The sequence below is a fragment of the Arctopsyche grandis genome, chromosome 3, assembly GCF_051622035.1.
Source record: "Arctopsyche grandis isolate Sample6627 chromosome 3, ASM5162203v2, whole genome shotgun sequence".
In the NCBI taxonomy this organism is placed as follows: domain Eukaryota; kingdom Metazoa; phylum Arthropoda; class Insecta; order Trichoptera; family Hydropsychidae; genus Arctopsyche; species Arctopsyche grandis.
The window spans coordinates 10,733,572-10,748,087 of NC_135357.1; the positions used below are offsets into that span (position 1 = coordinate 10,733,572).

The window sequence follows — 14,516 nt, forward strand, 5'->3', positions numbered from 1 at the left end:
TCAAGTCTATAAAGCCTACAGTGTACATATTAGAATACATTATTGATTTACGATACATTTAATTTTATATAAATAGATACATAGGTACATATTCGTGCTACGAAACAGAATGAATTTTCGCTAATGCTTTTTACTCCCAAAGGAGGCATTATCATAAAGAATAATACTAGATATATGTATAATCAATAATCATATCTAGAGAATCGCTGGTTTTGATGTAATTTTCTTGTTTTGGGTGCAGTTTGACTTATGCCTTATGAAGCTATTCTTTTTTATTGAAAATTAGTTTATTTATCATTAATTTTTTGATAAAATTTCGTTGACAAAATGTTTACTGTGTTAGATAGACGTTTGCCCTTTTTTAGATTCTAGAATAATGGTCATGTTTCGTTCCAAAGTTCTGTTAAGGCGCAGACACACGGAGAGGTACTCGGCACGTGTTTATTTAAGATAGTTTTGTACATGTAACAAAAAAACGCTAGCACGCCTATCTATGCTATGGCACCCTGGCCAAAAATCACCCCCTAGAGTGTGTTCAGTGATATTTTAGCCCTGTACTAACATATTTGACAGTAATTAACAACGATGATTCAAATATTTGTAGAAATGTAGGCAAAACTTGCCGAAATAATAAAATCGTCTGAATTAACAATGACATGAAGATACGCCCTACCCAGTTGGAAACCACGAGCACGTGAATGCCGTAGGATTCATTGTGTGTTGCACCTTAAAAACTCTGTGTCTGCACAGAGTGGCACGCAGCAGCTGATTTTTTTAGACAGTTTTGGATATGCAAGGATTTGGATATTATGTTCCGGTCGTCTATATTACACGACTCCGTCAACATTTTTCGACATTTCGATTAAATTTTGTAAGGTGTGCTTAAATTTTCAATCACAATATGCCAAATATTTCATTTTTATCATAAAATATTTTTAATTATTCAAATTTTTGCTATTTAAGAAAACATAATGAACGAAGTCGATAATTTGCAAAAAAAAAAGTAATTTTCCTTGCATAAAATTTTAATAAAAATATATTTAGTTAGGGGAAGAGGTCTTAGCCTGCTCCTACCCCACCTGCTTTTAACGTCACGAGCCGCCCCTGGCTTTGCATATGTTAAAAAAACGCTTGCACGCCTGATCTATGCTATGACACCCAGTCCAATAATCCCTCCTTGGAGTGTTTTCGGTGATTTTTTATCCTTTCATTGGCATATATAGGTTTGACAGTGATCGATTTACGGTGATTTTCATATTGGAAAAAAAGTAAATAAAGGAAACCAAGAGCTCGAAACCATGGCGTACGATTCAGTGTGTTTGCGCGTTTGGTTTTTGCGATAGATAATCATGCTTACCTATACAGTGGGTTCCGTATTAAAAAGTCTATAAACTGGACTGAAATAGTAACGACGTCAATTAGCATTTAAACATCCTCCGAACACAAAGTTTTTTGACATCTGATGTTAAAATATAACGAGCGATTTGAAAATTTCGCTCAAATCGATGTTTTGCGTTGCGTGCTCTGTATTTCTCAGCTGCCACCGAAAAAACATTTTCGTGACATTCAATATATTATTATCCGTTTCGATCATTATTTTCATAGTGAATTTGGACACATTTTTAATTTATAAACTTTCCATGCTGTCGGAACGTTTCGAAGAAGTCAGCCACATTAATATTTTCAATTCGTTCCGAAAAAGGGACGTTGCGCCCAAACGAACGAAAGTGTGTATTGTTTTCGCACTTTAGCTAGAAAGTTTTTTGAAAGCACATACTCCGTTAGAGATGCGAACAGACGGATGCATATATTTGTGTATAGGTACATATTTTGTATACCTTCTCTTTACACCTTCACATTTCACCTGCTTCCAGGGCCGTTTCTATCGTATAATCGATCAGAGACTGCTGGCCGACACCATTTCAGCTTAAATTTTTTACCCAGTTTTGCAAAAGAGATCCAACCCACACGTTTAATATTCCGATGAATGCAACAATTGCCTGTTTTTATCGGCTTTGCGGAACCAATTTATTATAATGCATATATTATATCAATATTTAAACTTGGTAGCCTTATTTTATCGATGATAGATACGAAACATGCAGTACCATATGTATAAGAAAAATACATACACCTATGTACATATTCTTATTTTTATATTCATCACAAAAATCACGAAAAAATATGTTTAAAACGTCAAATTTCACTTGCTATTTTCATGAATTAAAATTTAATTTATGTAATGCTTATTTCACGTAATAGCCAATTTCACAAATTAGGCTTAGCACATGTGTAAATATCCCTGTTTTTTGTCGCACAGCCTTACTTACGTGTGCGCGAACAGAATGCAAGGGGATTAGGTGACGTCATACCGAGTCCTCTTGTATCCTTCTCGTGCACACATAAGTAGGCTGTACGATAGAGATGTGATGATTTTCACGGCACGCCTCTGGTATGTATGCATGTATGTATGTACGTAAGTTGAAGCGATTTTAAGAAATTCTATCATCGCGGTATGATTTAATGTTCTGGTCATGTCAGAAATCACGTAAAGCTCTATACATTCAGTCATAAATTTCTTAAAAAATGAATTCTCTATTTTTTTTAAATATTTATTTATGTCAGTTTTAAATTTATGAGTTAATTGGTTCATACGAAACCTGATTTGAATCAATTCCGAAATTGACTGGAGCAAAACCAGATATGACAGATACATACTATATGTATGTATATTATTACAATATAATCGTGTTAATTTGAAATGAAGGTTAGTATCATTGAAAAGAAGAAAGCTTTTTTTACATTTTCTTCCACATACACATTTCATTCGATCGTGAATATACTAGTTTGTTCATATACGAACCAATCTGACTAGTTATAGTGCACTCAAAATTTGACAAACAAACTAGTATGTTCATGTGCAAACTAAAATTATTATCAATCGTTTGTCCCGTCCTCTTATGTACATATGTATGCTTCCTTGGGTTGCAACATTTTAACGGAAACGCGAATTATACGATTATAACGCAGCGTTATAATGTGGTTTCTATAGGATTTCCCTTTTAAATACTTGGCGTTTTGACGTCTCAAAGGTTTCGACAACTAAAAGTTTCATGCGACGCCTGGTGAGTATTAAAATATTTAACTGTTATTGGAGTCGGTCCGCAGATATTTGGGAAAAACGTACATGCTATACCTTTCAATGCCTCTCGACCAATAGCATTTCGTATAGACAATATAACATTGTACGTACGAAATGCTATTGGTCAAGATGGGGTGAAAGGGACAACAGTGCGTTTTACCCAAGTATCTTACAACAGATGGACTATAGCACTAACTAAAATCAATATTTCGTGTATGAACAAACTAGTACGTTCATTAAGGAACGGGAGTGAACACGGACTGTAACATATTCAGTACAGTAGTCTGAAATTTGCCACTTTTGCGCAACTTCTCACACCACTTGGTTGATTATTCACTCTTATACGCAAATTTTCATTGGAGAGATGAAACATAAAACTATTGTACTGCAATTGAAACGCTTACATCTTTCTATTCATAACTAGCTTGCTAAAATCATATTCTTATCTCAGAAGGAGAATAAATAGCCTCTACCCGGTTCGCTTCAATTGTGTCCTCATATATAAAAGTCTCAGGTTTTAGAAGCGTGTTGGATTCCCTACGGAACCCGGTCGACATATCATCGCGTCTTATTATAGCCGACGGAGACAACAGTTGCAGCATTCATGCGGTGCAACTGCATCTTCGTATTTCCTATTAGACTGTTAAATGCGCATTTACTTCACGCGTCCTCGATATATCCCCACTATGTTTGCCATATCGCGACAAACACTATCTTCTATACTATTTTACTACGTATTTACTACATTTGTGATATTTACTACGTTCGAATTTCTCTGTTGCGTTGAAAATGGAGAAAATTGCGATTATTTTTTTTCCCACCCTGAAGTGGGTGTCGGCCACCATAATATACCCAGTTAGTGTATGAGCAATGCGTAAGCGTACGTGATGCGAATAAGATTCTAGTTGGAATTCTACGACAGAATCATTAAGTCACAACTAAAGGCTCTCATTATTGTGTGTATGTATGTACATGTGATAGGAGATGTTGAAGTGGAAGTCGGTGTGGTCCTTTGGCTCAGTTCATTGCTCGTTGAACAGATAAGTTACCTTTATTGGGTCAAGTCACTGGTCGTAAACAGCTCGTGCTGATTAGCCTTGTATCGGCGTGCATTGTGTGTGTGTTTTCAGTCTAAACTGCATTCTAATCTGCATACGTTCAACTCGGGTCACGTTCTTGTATTTCATTTATTTTTAATATATTCGTAGGCGATAATGAACCTGAAAGTGTTGGTTTTGTTTGTATTTATCTTATTCACTGATTAGACAGGCGTAGTATTGCTAAAAGGAACAGATCCACGAAGCGAGGGTAAATGACGCCCGGGGCTAACTTTTTTTGTCACATTTGACCACTCATACAATTTGCTAAGAAAAAAACACAATACATATAACAACAATAACTTTTTATTTCAGACAATAGGGAGAATAGTGCAATCACCATCGTCTATATACTATATATAATATAACTAATGAATGATAAAATAAATATAATAATAATGATATTAATAAATAACCGTTCAATAATTAATAATAATAAGAAAGTCAATATATGGCGGTCGTTGAAATAGCTCCATCCACCGAACATACACAGATAAGTGGAAATACGAAGACGCGGCAACAAGCAAATAATTTGACGATACAATTACACGACGACGGAGGGAGGCCGCTCTCATCCGTTAAGGTTGACCCTATTCATTTAAGATTAGGTTGTTAGAGTCGGTATTTATTTTTGTCAAATTTTAGTTTTGTTACTGGCAACCCCTTTGACGTTTGATTTGCCGGGCGAACACCGAATCAATTGTACGAGCTATTTTAGAGAGGGGCATTATTTTTATTTGCCGGGCCGATAAATGGTACCCTTTTTTTTATTAATTCACAGTAAATATGTTTTTTTAAACGTTCAGACAAAATGTATATGTTTAAGTATTGCCACATCATTGCTTTCAATACAAAGCCTAGAATGAGTGCATTTTCGACAAGCGGATTAAGAAGAACACCCATAAACTTTAATGTTTTGGCGAATTTTGTAAACGAATTCTTCAACCGCTCACATTTTACTTTTCAAAGTGAACTTAAATTACTATAAAATACGACAAGACAGTGGATAAAAGCTTTTAAAAATATATTTTGCTCTCAAGGCGCCCCCAAAGCTGGTGCGCCCGGGGCATCGCTACCTTGGTCGTCCCCTCCCCTTGTTACGCCACTGCAATCCACATCTGTAATAAATATTTTGATCACGGCCACTTTGTAGTTTTTTGTTTTGGTTTTTAAAGAAACTTTATAGAATGAACTGTTATATTGTATAAAAAAAATGTTCATAAATATGCGGTTTTAGAGATATTACTCATGTGGCTTGGATTCTCTTCCCAGAACTGCGTTTATATGTAAATTCATACGTATGTTGTGTAAATCAGGGTTGCTGTAATAGAATTTGCCAAATAAGTCGTAAGCAGATTATCAAATAACCATGAAACCTACTTAAAATAGGCTAGACGTGCAAAATGGCATTGGTACGTGCATGGATACAAGCTGAAAATATAATAAAAGATTAAGATTTAAGACAACAAATTTAATGTTAACTGTAGAAAAATGTCTTCATGCAAGTGAATGACTTTCTAATGTTGATAATTGAAGTAACCTTAATGATGTATTAAATTTTCAACTGTTAACGCATATGATGATCAAGTAGTGTTGCGAAACTGCGTTGAGCCGCTTTGATCAGAATTGGGTTAACTTAAATTTCAATTACTGTTGACGGTTCTAAATGGAGACCTAGTCATAATGGAATGTGTAATCCATCCCAATAAATGCATTCGCGCTGAAAGTTGTTCGCGATAATGGAAATTTATCTATAGTTGTACATATATATTTGAATGTTTATTTACTCTTATACATATGTACATGTCAAATCAGGATAAGAAAGTGTCGCATATGACTGATGATAAACTTGAACTTACAAATATATATTTATCTATGTATGTAAATACATTCAATATTTCCTGTTTTGAATAAATCGGCTGTATCGGTATATCTCGATATAAAGTAGAATATTTGTTTATTTGTTTGTTTGTCTGCTATGCGAATCTAAATTTCAATTTAGAAACACCAAATTTTATATATTGCCTCGTGAAACAGGATCAATTCGCATGTAATTTTTTTTTTAAAGTTCTTATTTTTACTTCCCCCCCCACCCCCAAATTTCAGTCACCGGAGACAGTGAACTGGTAGAGCTATTGCATACAAGAAGATAGGTCGTGGATTCAAGTCATAGTCAAATACACTGCTGGCAAGGTCTTGTGGTTATTAAAAAAAACACAGATAGACCGTCTCCTGTTAGAATTTTCCGACTTTTCTAGCTTGAGGGCGAAAACACACAGAGTGGTATGGGACGTCATGTGTCCTTTGCTTCCCGCTGTGCACGTGCAGAATGAATATGTCTGGGAGGTCGCACGTGTATGCATATCCATATGCAACCGACAAGTTTCTCCTACATTTCTTCAAATATGGCATTCACCGTTATTGATCACTGTCAAGCAAGGATAAAATAACACCAAAAACACTCCAGGGGGTGATTTTTGGGACTTTGTACCATGAATATGGGGTAGGGGTGCGGTGCTAAAAAAAACCGTACTATGTACCACTCAGTATACATATAAATGTATATATATAAATCCGATGCGGTGCAAACGATCGACAAGCGCCAGACAGACTGAACTACAGATTAACAACACGTGTACCTTATGCGTGCGCACTGCTCGCACTTATATTGCTGTCGGTTCCCTCATCACTGAGGATCGTGACTATGATGTCCGGTCAACCAGCTGCCTCCATTCAGTTCTAAATTCGGCCAGGCGAAGACTTGCTACCGTGGAAGCGCCCGTCGCTGCAGATACTTGGTCAGTCCAGCGTGCGGGTGATCTGCCTCTGGCTCTTCTGCCTTCGACGCTACCAACCACAACCAACCACTCCAGGCTCTCCTCACCTCTTCGTGCAATGTGGCCGTAGAACCGCAATATACGTTTCAGGCATATTGTTGACAGTCTATCCTTGATTTTTAATTCTTCAAGAATAGACACATTCGTGCGTTTGTCGGTCCAAGGCACGCGCAGTAGCCGTCTCCAGGACCACATCTCGAAGGCATCGATTCTCCGTCTATCCGCCGCCTTCATGGTCCACGTCTCGACACCATAAAAGCAGACAGAAAAAACGAGACTCTTCACGAGACGGATTTTGACAGCAGTTGTAATGGCTCTCGCACTTACACTTACACTAAGCGAAATCTACCCGAAGTCCCAACATATCTACCCTGTATACGTTCTGTGCCTCTGATACTTTAGTTCCGAATTTTGCCTTATTAAACTCGCCAGAAAGATCCAACTCAATTTTAATAACTACCATTTTAATAATTGCATCTGTGCATATCGAAAGGTTACTCGTCATCTGATGTGCAATCTATCATTCGTGAAGTCGAGAATTGCGTTTAAAGCAGCCATCCAGTTAATCTGTGGTTCAGTCTGTCTGGCGCTTGTCGATCGTTTGCACCAAACCCATATAAATCGGTATACTCCCCCTAAGTTTCTTGCAAATTTGAGCTATTTTTGCATTTCGAATTTGTTGAATCTTATAAATGCTACTACCTACATAATGTCTCTCGCAAATTTGTTGATCGTCCATAGATGTCTCTATGTATTTGTATTTCATGTTGTTTGAAAAATTGTTACTACTTATGTACAAAAATGAATCTAACCATATGTGTCGCCTTAAGGTAATCCCTGTCATGGCACATGACGTACATATGTTTATAAAAATATGCCAGGAAATATATGTAAATAGAGAATATATAATATTAATTCTTGTTATTTATTTTTCCTTTTTTTTGTTTGTTAAAACAGGTGGATCAGCGAGATGTCCCCGGGATTGACTGCGCTCATTTGGCCATGGACACGGAGGAGGGCGTCGAAGTTGTTTGGAATGAGGTGCAATTTTCCGAGAGGAAAAACTTCAAAGCCCAAGAGGACAAAATTCAATTAGTGTTTGAAAATCTCACACAGTTGGAGCACCCAAATATAGTCAAGTTTCATAGATACTGGACGGACACACACAACGATAAACCTAGGGTATATGTTCCTCACATGAATGATAAATTGATATACCTATACATAATGTAGTTCTAAAGTATTTTTTTTATTATTGCAGGTCATTTTTATGACTGAGTACATGTCTTGCGGCTCACTGAAGCAATTTTTGAAAAGGACAAAACGTAATGTTAAAAGATTACCATTGCAAGCGTGGAAGAGATGGTGTACTCAGATACTTTCTGCATTAAGGTAAAATAATACATGTTTGAAACTGCATAATGAATTGCAAAACCGCCGAGACCGAATGTGAAACTGTTTGCCCTGAACGGCTGCAGCGACACAAGCTCACATACCAAGTAATACTCATCTACCATCACATTAAATTTATACGTAATCTTTAATTGTTTATATTATTAATATTATCATTTCGACACCATGTAAATACATAGTTGTAAATCGAAAATATCTAGGTCTTAGATTCACTGAAACTGCATATATTTTATATCGTTATTACATACATATTTGACAGTAATGAATGTATGTTTTTATTGATCGTATCTAATCTTGATTCATATTTGTTTTTTAGTTATTTGCATTCCTGTTCACCGCCCATTATACATGGGAATTTAACATGTGACACTATATTTATACAGCATAATGGTCTTGTAAAGATTGGATCAGGTAACTTTTATTACAAATTCAAGTCCGATTCAAAATCAAACCACATATTTATGTTGTGATTGTATTGCAGTTGCTCCTGATGCCATTCACCACCATGTAAAGACCTGCAGAGAGAATATGAAAAATATGCATTTCATTGCTCCAGAATATGGAGGTATGCTAATTTCATTTTATCCAGTTGCATTCAATTCCTTAGTTGTATTTTTGGTTTTTATTGTATAATAATTTTATATTACAGCTGCTCAATTCATCGCACCTGCCATGGACATATTTTCTTTCGGAATGTGTGCATTGGAAATGGCCGCCTTGGAAATCCAAGGAAACGGCGACAGTGGATCACTGGTCACTGAGGAAAATGTGATGCGCACTGTTGAGTCATTAGAAAATCCTCAGCAAATAGATTTTATTTTTAGGTATGCATTTTTTTTTTTAATTTTAATTATTTAATGCGAAATATATAATTGAACCATTTTTTTAATGGTATTCACTAAGTACGTGGAACTTTATTTAATTACTTTAAACTTCAAAATAAATACTATTCACTTGGTAGAACTTAACTTTATTTCCAATAATGATTCGTCAAGTATCATGCACTTGAATTTAGAAAATTTTGACATAGTATCATGAACTTTTAATTGAATAGTTTTGAGTTGGCAATTGAATGTTTGAAATATTTTTGAAGAAAGATGATATAATTTTGTTTAAACTGAGTTGGTAAGGGTTATCGTTTCATATTTGCTTTACGTCTGTTGTGAAAAATTTCACTTGCTTCCTTTTCGCTTTCCAAATCATAATTATTGGTTAATCCAAGAATATTATTCATCTTCTATCTTCTATCTATGATATAATATGAGTTAATCAATTAATCTATTATATATGTATAAATTCGCGTGCCAGGTCACTTATAAATAAAGGAAAGTTCAGTTTGGCAGACAAAACAGAAGGTTTTGGACACAAACAAACTTTATTGGAAATATAACGTTGCCAGTAAAAAAAATAACGTGATTTAGTCATTTTGAAGTGCAAATAAATAAATTCCAATCATAATAATTTTTTTCATGTGCAATATGTTTGTTGAATGTTGGATGGAATACATTTAAGTTAAATAATTTGTTTTTCGTGCGATGTATTAGTTATGAGTGTAAATTATTACTATGAAAATGATCAAAATTAAGGTTCATTTAATTAAACGAGCGTAATGATTTTTATTTTTTTTTTCTTTTTCAGGTGTATAAATTCTAATCCACAAAAAAGGCCGAGTGCACACGAACTTCTATTTCATCCTTTATTATTTGAAGTACACTCATTAAAATTACTAGCCGCACATTGCTTGGTTAATACTTCAGGTATATATTTTAAACACTACAGCTTTGTATAAAAATATTTTTGCCGTACAATACAAATTTCATCTATTTTACAGCAAACATATCTGAAACAATAACAGACGAAGTAGTCGGCAAAGAAGGAGTGGCGCTCGTTTGGACTGTGATCGACGGAGAACGCCGGGAATTCACTGTTGCTGATCTTCCGCAACAGCAGCATTCCGAGAAGCTCGAAAAATTTGTGGAAGATGTGAAGTCAGTGAAAATTTATTTTCTTTGCCATAATATTGTATATGATATTTATTTTCACACGTAGTTTTATTGCCGATTTGTGATTGACGTGTATTTTGACAGAACTAAATAAATATTTTTGAAATTTGAAATTTGTTAGCGCATAATAATAAACAATCTGTATTTATAGGTATGGAATATATCCGTTGACTGCGTATACCCGAGGTCACAAAGGTTCGGGTGCCGCGCGTGCAGCATCACCTCCAGAAACGGCCGAATCTGTCAAGTCGGTAACGCCGGAGCCCCTAGATATAGAAACGCGTCGAATTACGAATATGATGTGTAGTATTAAAGCGAAGGATCCTGGTGAAATTCCCGAATTGACCGTAAATAAAAATCGATATATTTTATTACTCAAATTTGTCGGTTTTCTAATTATCATTTTACTTTATTTTCAGATGACTGTTTTGCTAAGGATGGACGATAAAATGAATCGACAATTGACTTGTCATGTATCACGAGCCGACACAGCCGTGCTACTATCACAGGAGCTTGTCCATCTTGGTTTCATACACGAGGTATATTTTATTGTAAAAAAGTGCTCACTTTTAAAGTAAAACTTCTCATGGCAGTTCACATACATGTGTAGTATAAGTTCGCATGTTAAGAAATGTAATATGAACGGAAAGTGAAACACTTATTAAAGGCAGTAGGAGAGTATGGGTAAAAACACCACGAGCAAAACGAAAACTGAAAACTGGCAGTAGTGAGGGGAATATTGATCGCCCACTCCTTACGAAGTAAACTAGTAGTGGAATAAGACTGGCGTGTTTCAATTTTCGTTATACTCTCTATGGTAGTAAATCAAGGCTAAAGTTTAAGTTTAAAGACATTCAACAAGTGTTTTTGGAAAGGATTTGATATATGATTCAAAATTTAACTATTTGATTTGTTTGAATTACGAAGTGTACATTTCGTTCGTTCATGACCACTATAGTTTTTCATATACGAACTAATCTGGCCAGTCATAGTGTACTCGAGAGAACAAATTGACAAATTAACTAGTCTATTCATACACAAACTATTAGGCATAAGATTGTCCCATCCTCTATGTTCATACTTATATGTATATGCTTACCCTGGGTTACAATATTTTAAAATTAACGGAAATAGGAATTATACCAACGTTGTTATGTGGTTTCCCTGTTAAATACTTTTATTTACGTTTTGACAACTTACGATTTCATGGTGAATCTATTTAAAGATAGCTTTTGGACTGTTAGCACTGAAACTAATACCAAGAGCTCGAGTATGAACACTTGGACTGTAACTGTCCATCAAATGTGGTGTGCTACTGATTTTGAAAGGGTTTGTAGCAGTGGCGGCTCGTCCATATAGGCTTCGGACTGCAGCCCTCCCAGTATAGTATAGTATCATATATGTATATATAATATCGCTATTCTGTCTGTCTGTCTGAGATAACGCTCGCCGTACTATAATAGTCGTTTCGATTCGACTTACATATGTACGTCACAGCTAAACCACTGCCAAAACGTATATACGAATACAATAACAAAAGAAAAAAACTTATATATATATATATATATATATACTAAATGCTACCTCTTGGCAGAGAATTTACCGCCATCTATTGAAATTTATTTAATTAATTAATTTTTCTATCGGTGTTTTATATTGTTTAAATGTAGGTAGATAGGTAGTTTTAACCATTTTTTTCATATTAAACAATTAAATATATTTAAAAGGTATTTGAAAAAAATTCGACCGTGTGGGGATCGAACACATGACGGAAGACACATTTCTTTTAATTTTTTTTTATTTAATAACTTAATACGCCAACAACCATGCAATGATATGTCATTGGATTCAACACTAGTATGCATGCTATTTTTGTTTGCATTTGATCACCGGTATGGTCTGCAGCCCACCCCAATATGAATTCCGATGAGCCACCACTGGTTTGGAGCCTTTTGAGTGTTTTGTCGAGCAACGCCGACTATGTAGTTTAGTTTTAAAATGTGAAATACAATCTTTTAAATAGGAACTTTCCTCTTCTACCATATATGATTCAATTTTTAATATTGTATTTGTAACAGTCTGTTGTTTATATTTTCAGACGGACCGAGAGAAAATTGCAAAACTCATAGAAGACACCTTGCGTAGTTCGTTCGGTTCATTACTGGGTAGTAACGGAGCGAGCAGTGGAGGTCCTATGCTGTTGCCACCCGTCGCCCCACATTTTGCTAGCTAGCTGCTCCGACACGCACCACCTTTGCTACACACCCTTACCCCAAACTCTGCTGTTCTCTCCGAGACTATTATTCTTCGCTTTTAAGGTGGTATATTGGCACACGCTCATGCATTTGTTTGCGTGTGTGTAAATATATTCACATAATACATATGACTAATATAGATTTTAGACTAAGGTTTGTCTAAATGTGGTTATTGAAAACAAAGCGGCATGCTTTGATTTTGTGCAGAATCCGCAAAGTAATGTGGTGCGATGTGTTAGTTTCAAGTCGATTTTGTAATTTAAATAAATATTAGAAAAATTGTGATGAAAAAGAAATTATTTTAATTCAATACGAGATACGTTATAGGACTCGCATTGACCCCCCTGTAAAACCAAATAAATATTTAATTAGGGAACTTGTGATTGTATTGGAATTATAAAAAAATGTTGAACTGGTGAGCGAGTGAGACGAGAATATGTGAATCATTCCTTCGGAGCATTGCGTTTAGGCTATTTTGTATTTTCAATAGTTTTTTTTTTTTTTTTTTTTACTATTTTTATTGCGTAATACATTTTAGTCGAGTTAAATTAAATTGTACGCCTGCTAATGCTCTTGAGAGGTTAGTGTGTTGTCTTGAATACGAACCTTGGTGCTTTATTCTAGCTGCTGATATTCACTGTATGTGATCGGTCGTGTCACTGTACGCTAATTCCTTTTATTTGTTAATTTAGTTGGTTTTAATTTTGTACACACAACAATCTTAGTCATACAAGCAAATTTTAGACTTAAATCCATACTATACAACGTATTTACTATTCATTACAAGTGGATAATAAATAACTTCAAACTACAAAATAAAAAAAATCATCCCATCAATGGTGTTGTTTGAATTTAGGATTTGTTTTTGTGATTAAGCAGTTAATTAGTACATTAATTTTTTATCGATTCATTTTGAATATGTTGTATTTATTTTTTTCGTTTATTAAAATAGAATCTGATTATTTAATTGTTCATATTATATATTTTATGAAATTTTTTTGTCAATTAATGTCAGTTATTGGGAAAATATGTGTCTTCTTTTTAATGATGTGAATTTCTGCATTCATATCCATTGAATTGTAATTTTTATTTACTGTTTTGTATTTGCATCAATGATTATTTTCATCAAGTGAGCTTATATGACATTTCGTGTATATATTGCAGTTACATTTGTAAGTTATAATTTAAACATAGTATTTGTGCTATGAATCGCTTTTGATATTGTTTATTTATATGTCACTATTCATAATATAATATATATAATACATACATATACGAAAATGCTTAGAAGCGAATGCAAATTTTTTAATGCACGTCAAAATATATTCCAGAGATGCAATTATATATGTACGTTGTCTTAGAGAATGCTAATTTTATTGTTATTTTATATTTTAAAAATAAATGACGCTATAATAATTGATTATAATCTGCTAGTTATTGCCATATGATTTTTAAATATTTTATGTTTTTATTCTGAATTATGAGAATTAATTGCCGGAGCTATGTATTGTATTAGATGGAGGAATTGAAACCAAATATTTGAATCTGAGACTGAATCTGGGATGTGTTGAAATTAGTATGAATAATCAGTAGCTATTTTATCTACGAATGTTGTTAAAAAAAAAAAAAAAAACAAATACGTATAGTAAGGTTCAATCAAGACTGGTATTGAGATAAGTTAAAAAAAGAGACATGTAAGGTTGATCGTAGTATTAAAATCTGGAAATTATTGTTTGTTTAAAGTTAAGAAAGGTCACAATTTTGACTTA

At 34.4% G+C, this 14,516-nt stretch overlaps 1 protein-coding gene across 1 annotated transcript in view; it reads left to right on the plus strand.

The window, feature by feature from the left end:
* The window catches only part of Madm (MLF1-adaptor molecule), a 37,965-nt gene extending 23,602 nt beyond the window's left edge, over positions 1 to 14,363 (plus strand). The window contains exons 2-11 of the mRNA XM_077428379.1: positions 8,034 to 8,258; positions 8,338 to 8,468; positions 8,806 to 8,900; positions 8,971 to 9,054; positions 9,139 to 9,313; positions 10,128 to 10,246; positions 10,321 to 10,477; positions 10,644 to 10,839; positions 10,912 to 11,031; positions 12,591 to 14,363. Coding sequence (XP_077284505.1) covers positions 8,034 to 8,258; positions 8,338 to 8,468; positions 8,806 to 8,900; positions 8,971 to 9,054; positions 9,139 to 9,313; positions 10,128 to 10,246; positions 10,321 to 10,477; positions 10,644 to 10,839; positions 10,912 to 11,031; positions 12,591 to 12,725 — 1,437 coding nt within the window. The 3' untranslated portion in view covers positions 12,726 to 14,363. The remainder of the gene's footprint in view (positions 1 to 8,033; positions 8,259 to 8,337; positions 8,469 to 8,805; positions 8,901 to 8,970; positions 9,055 to 9,138; positions 9,314 to 10,127; positions 10,247 to 10,320; positions 10,478 to 10,643; positions 10,840 to 10,911; positions 11,032 to 12,590) is intronic.
* The last annotated feature ends 153 nt before the right edge of the window (positions 14,364 to 14,516 follow it).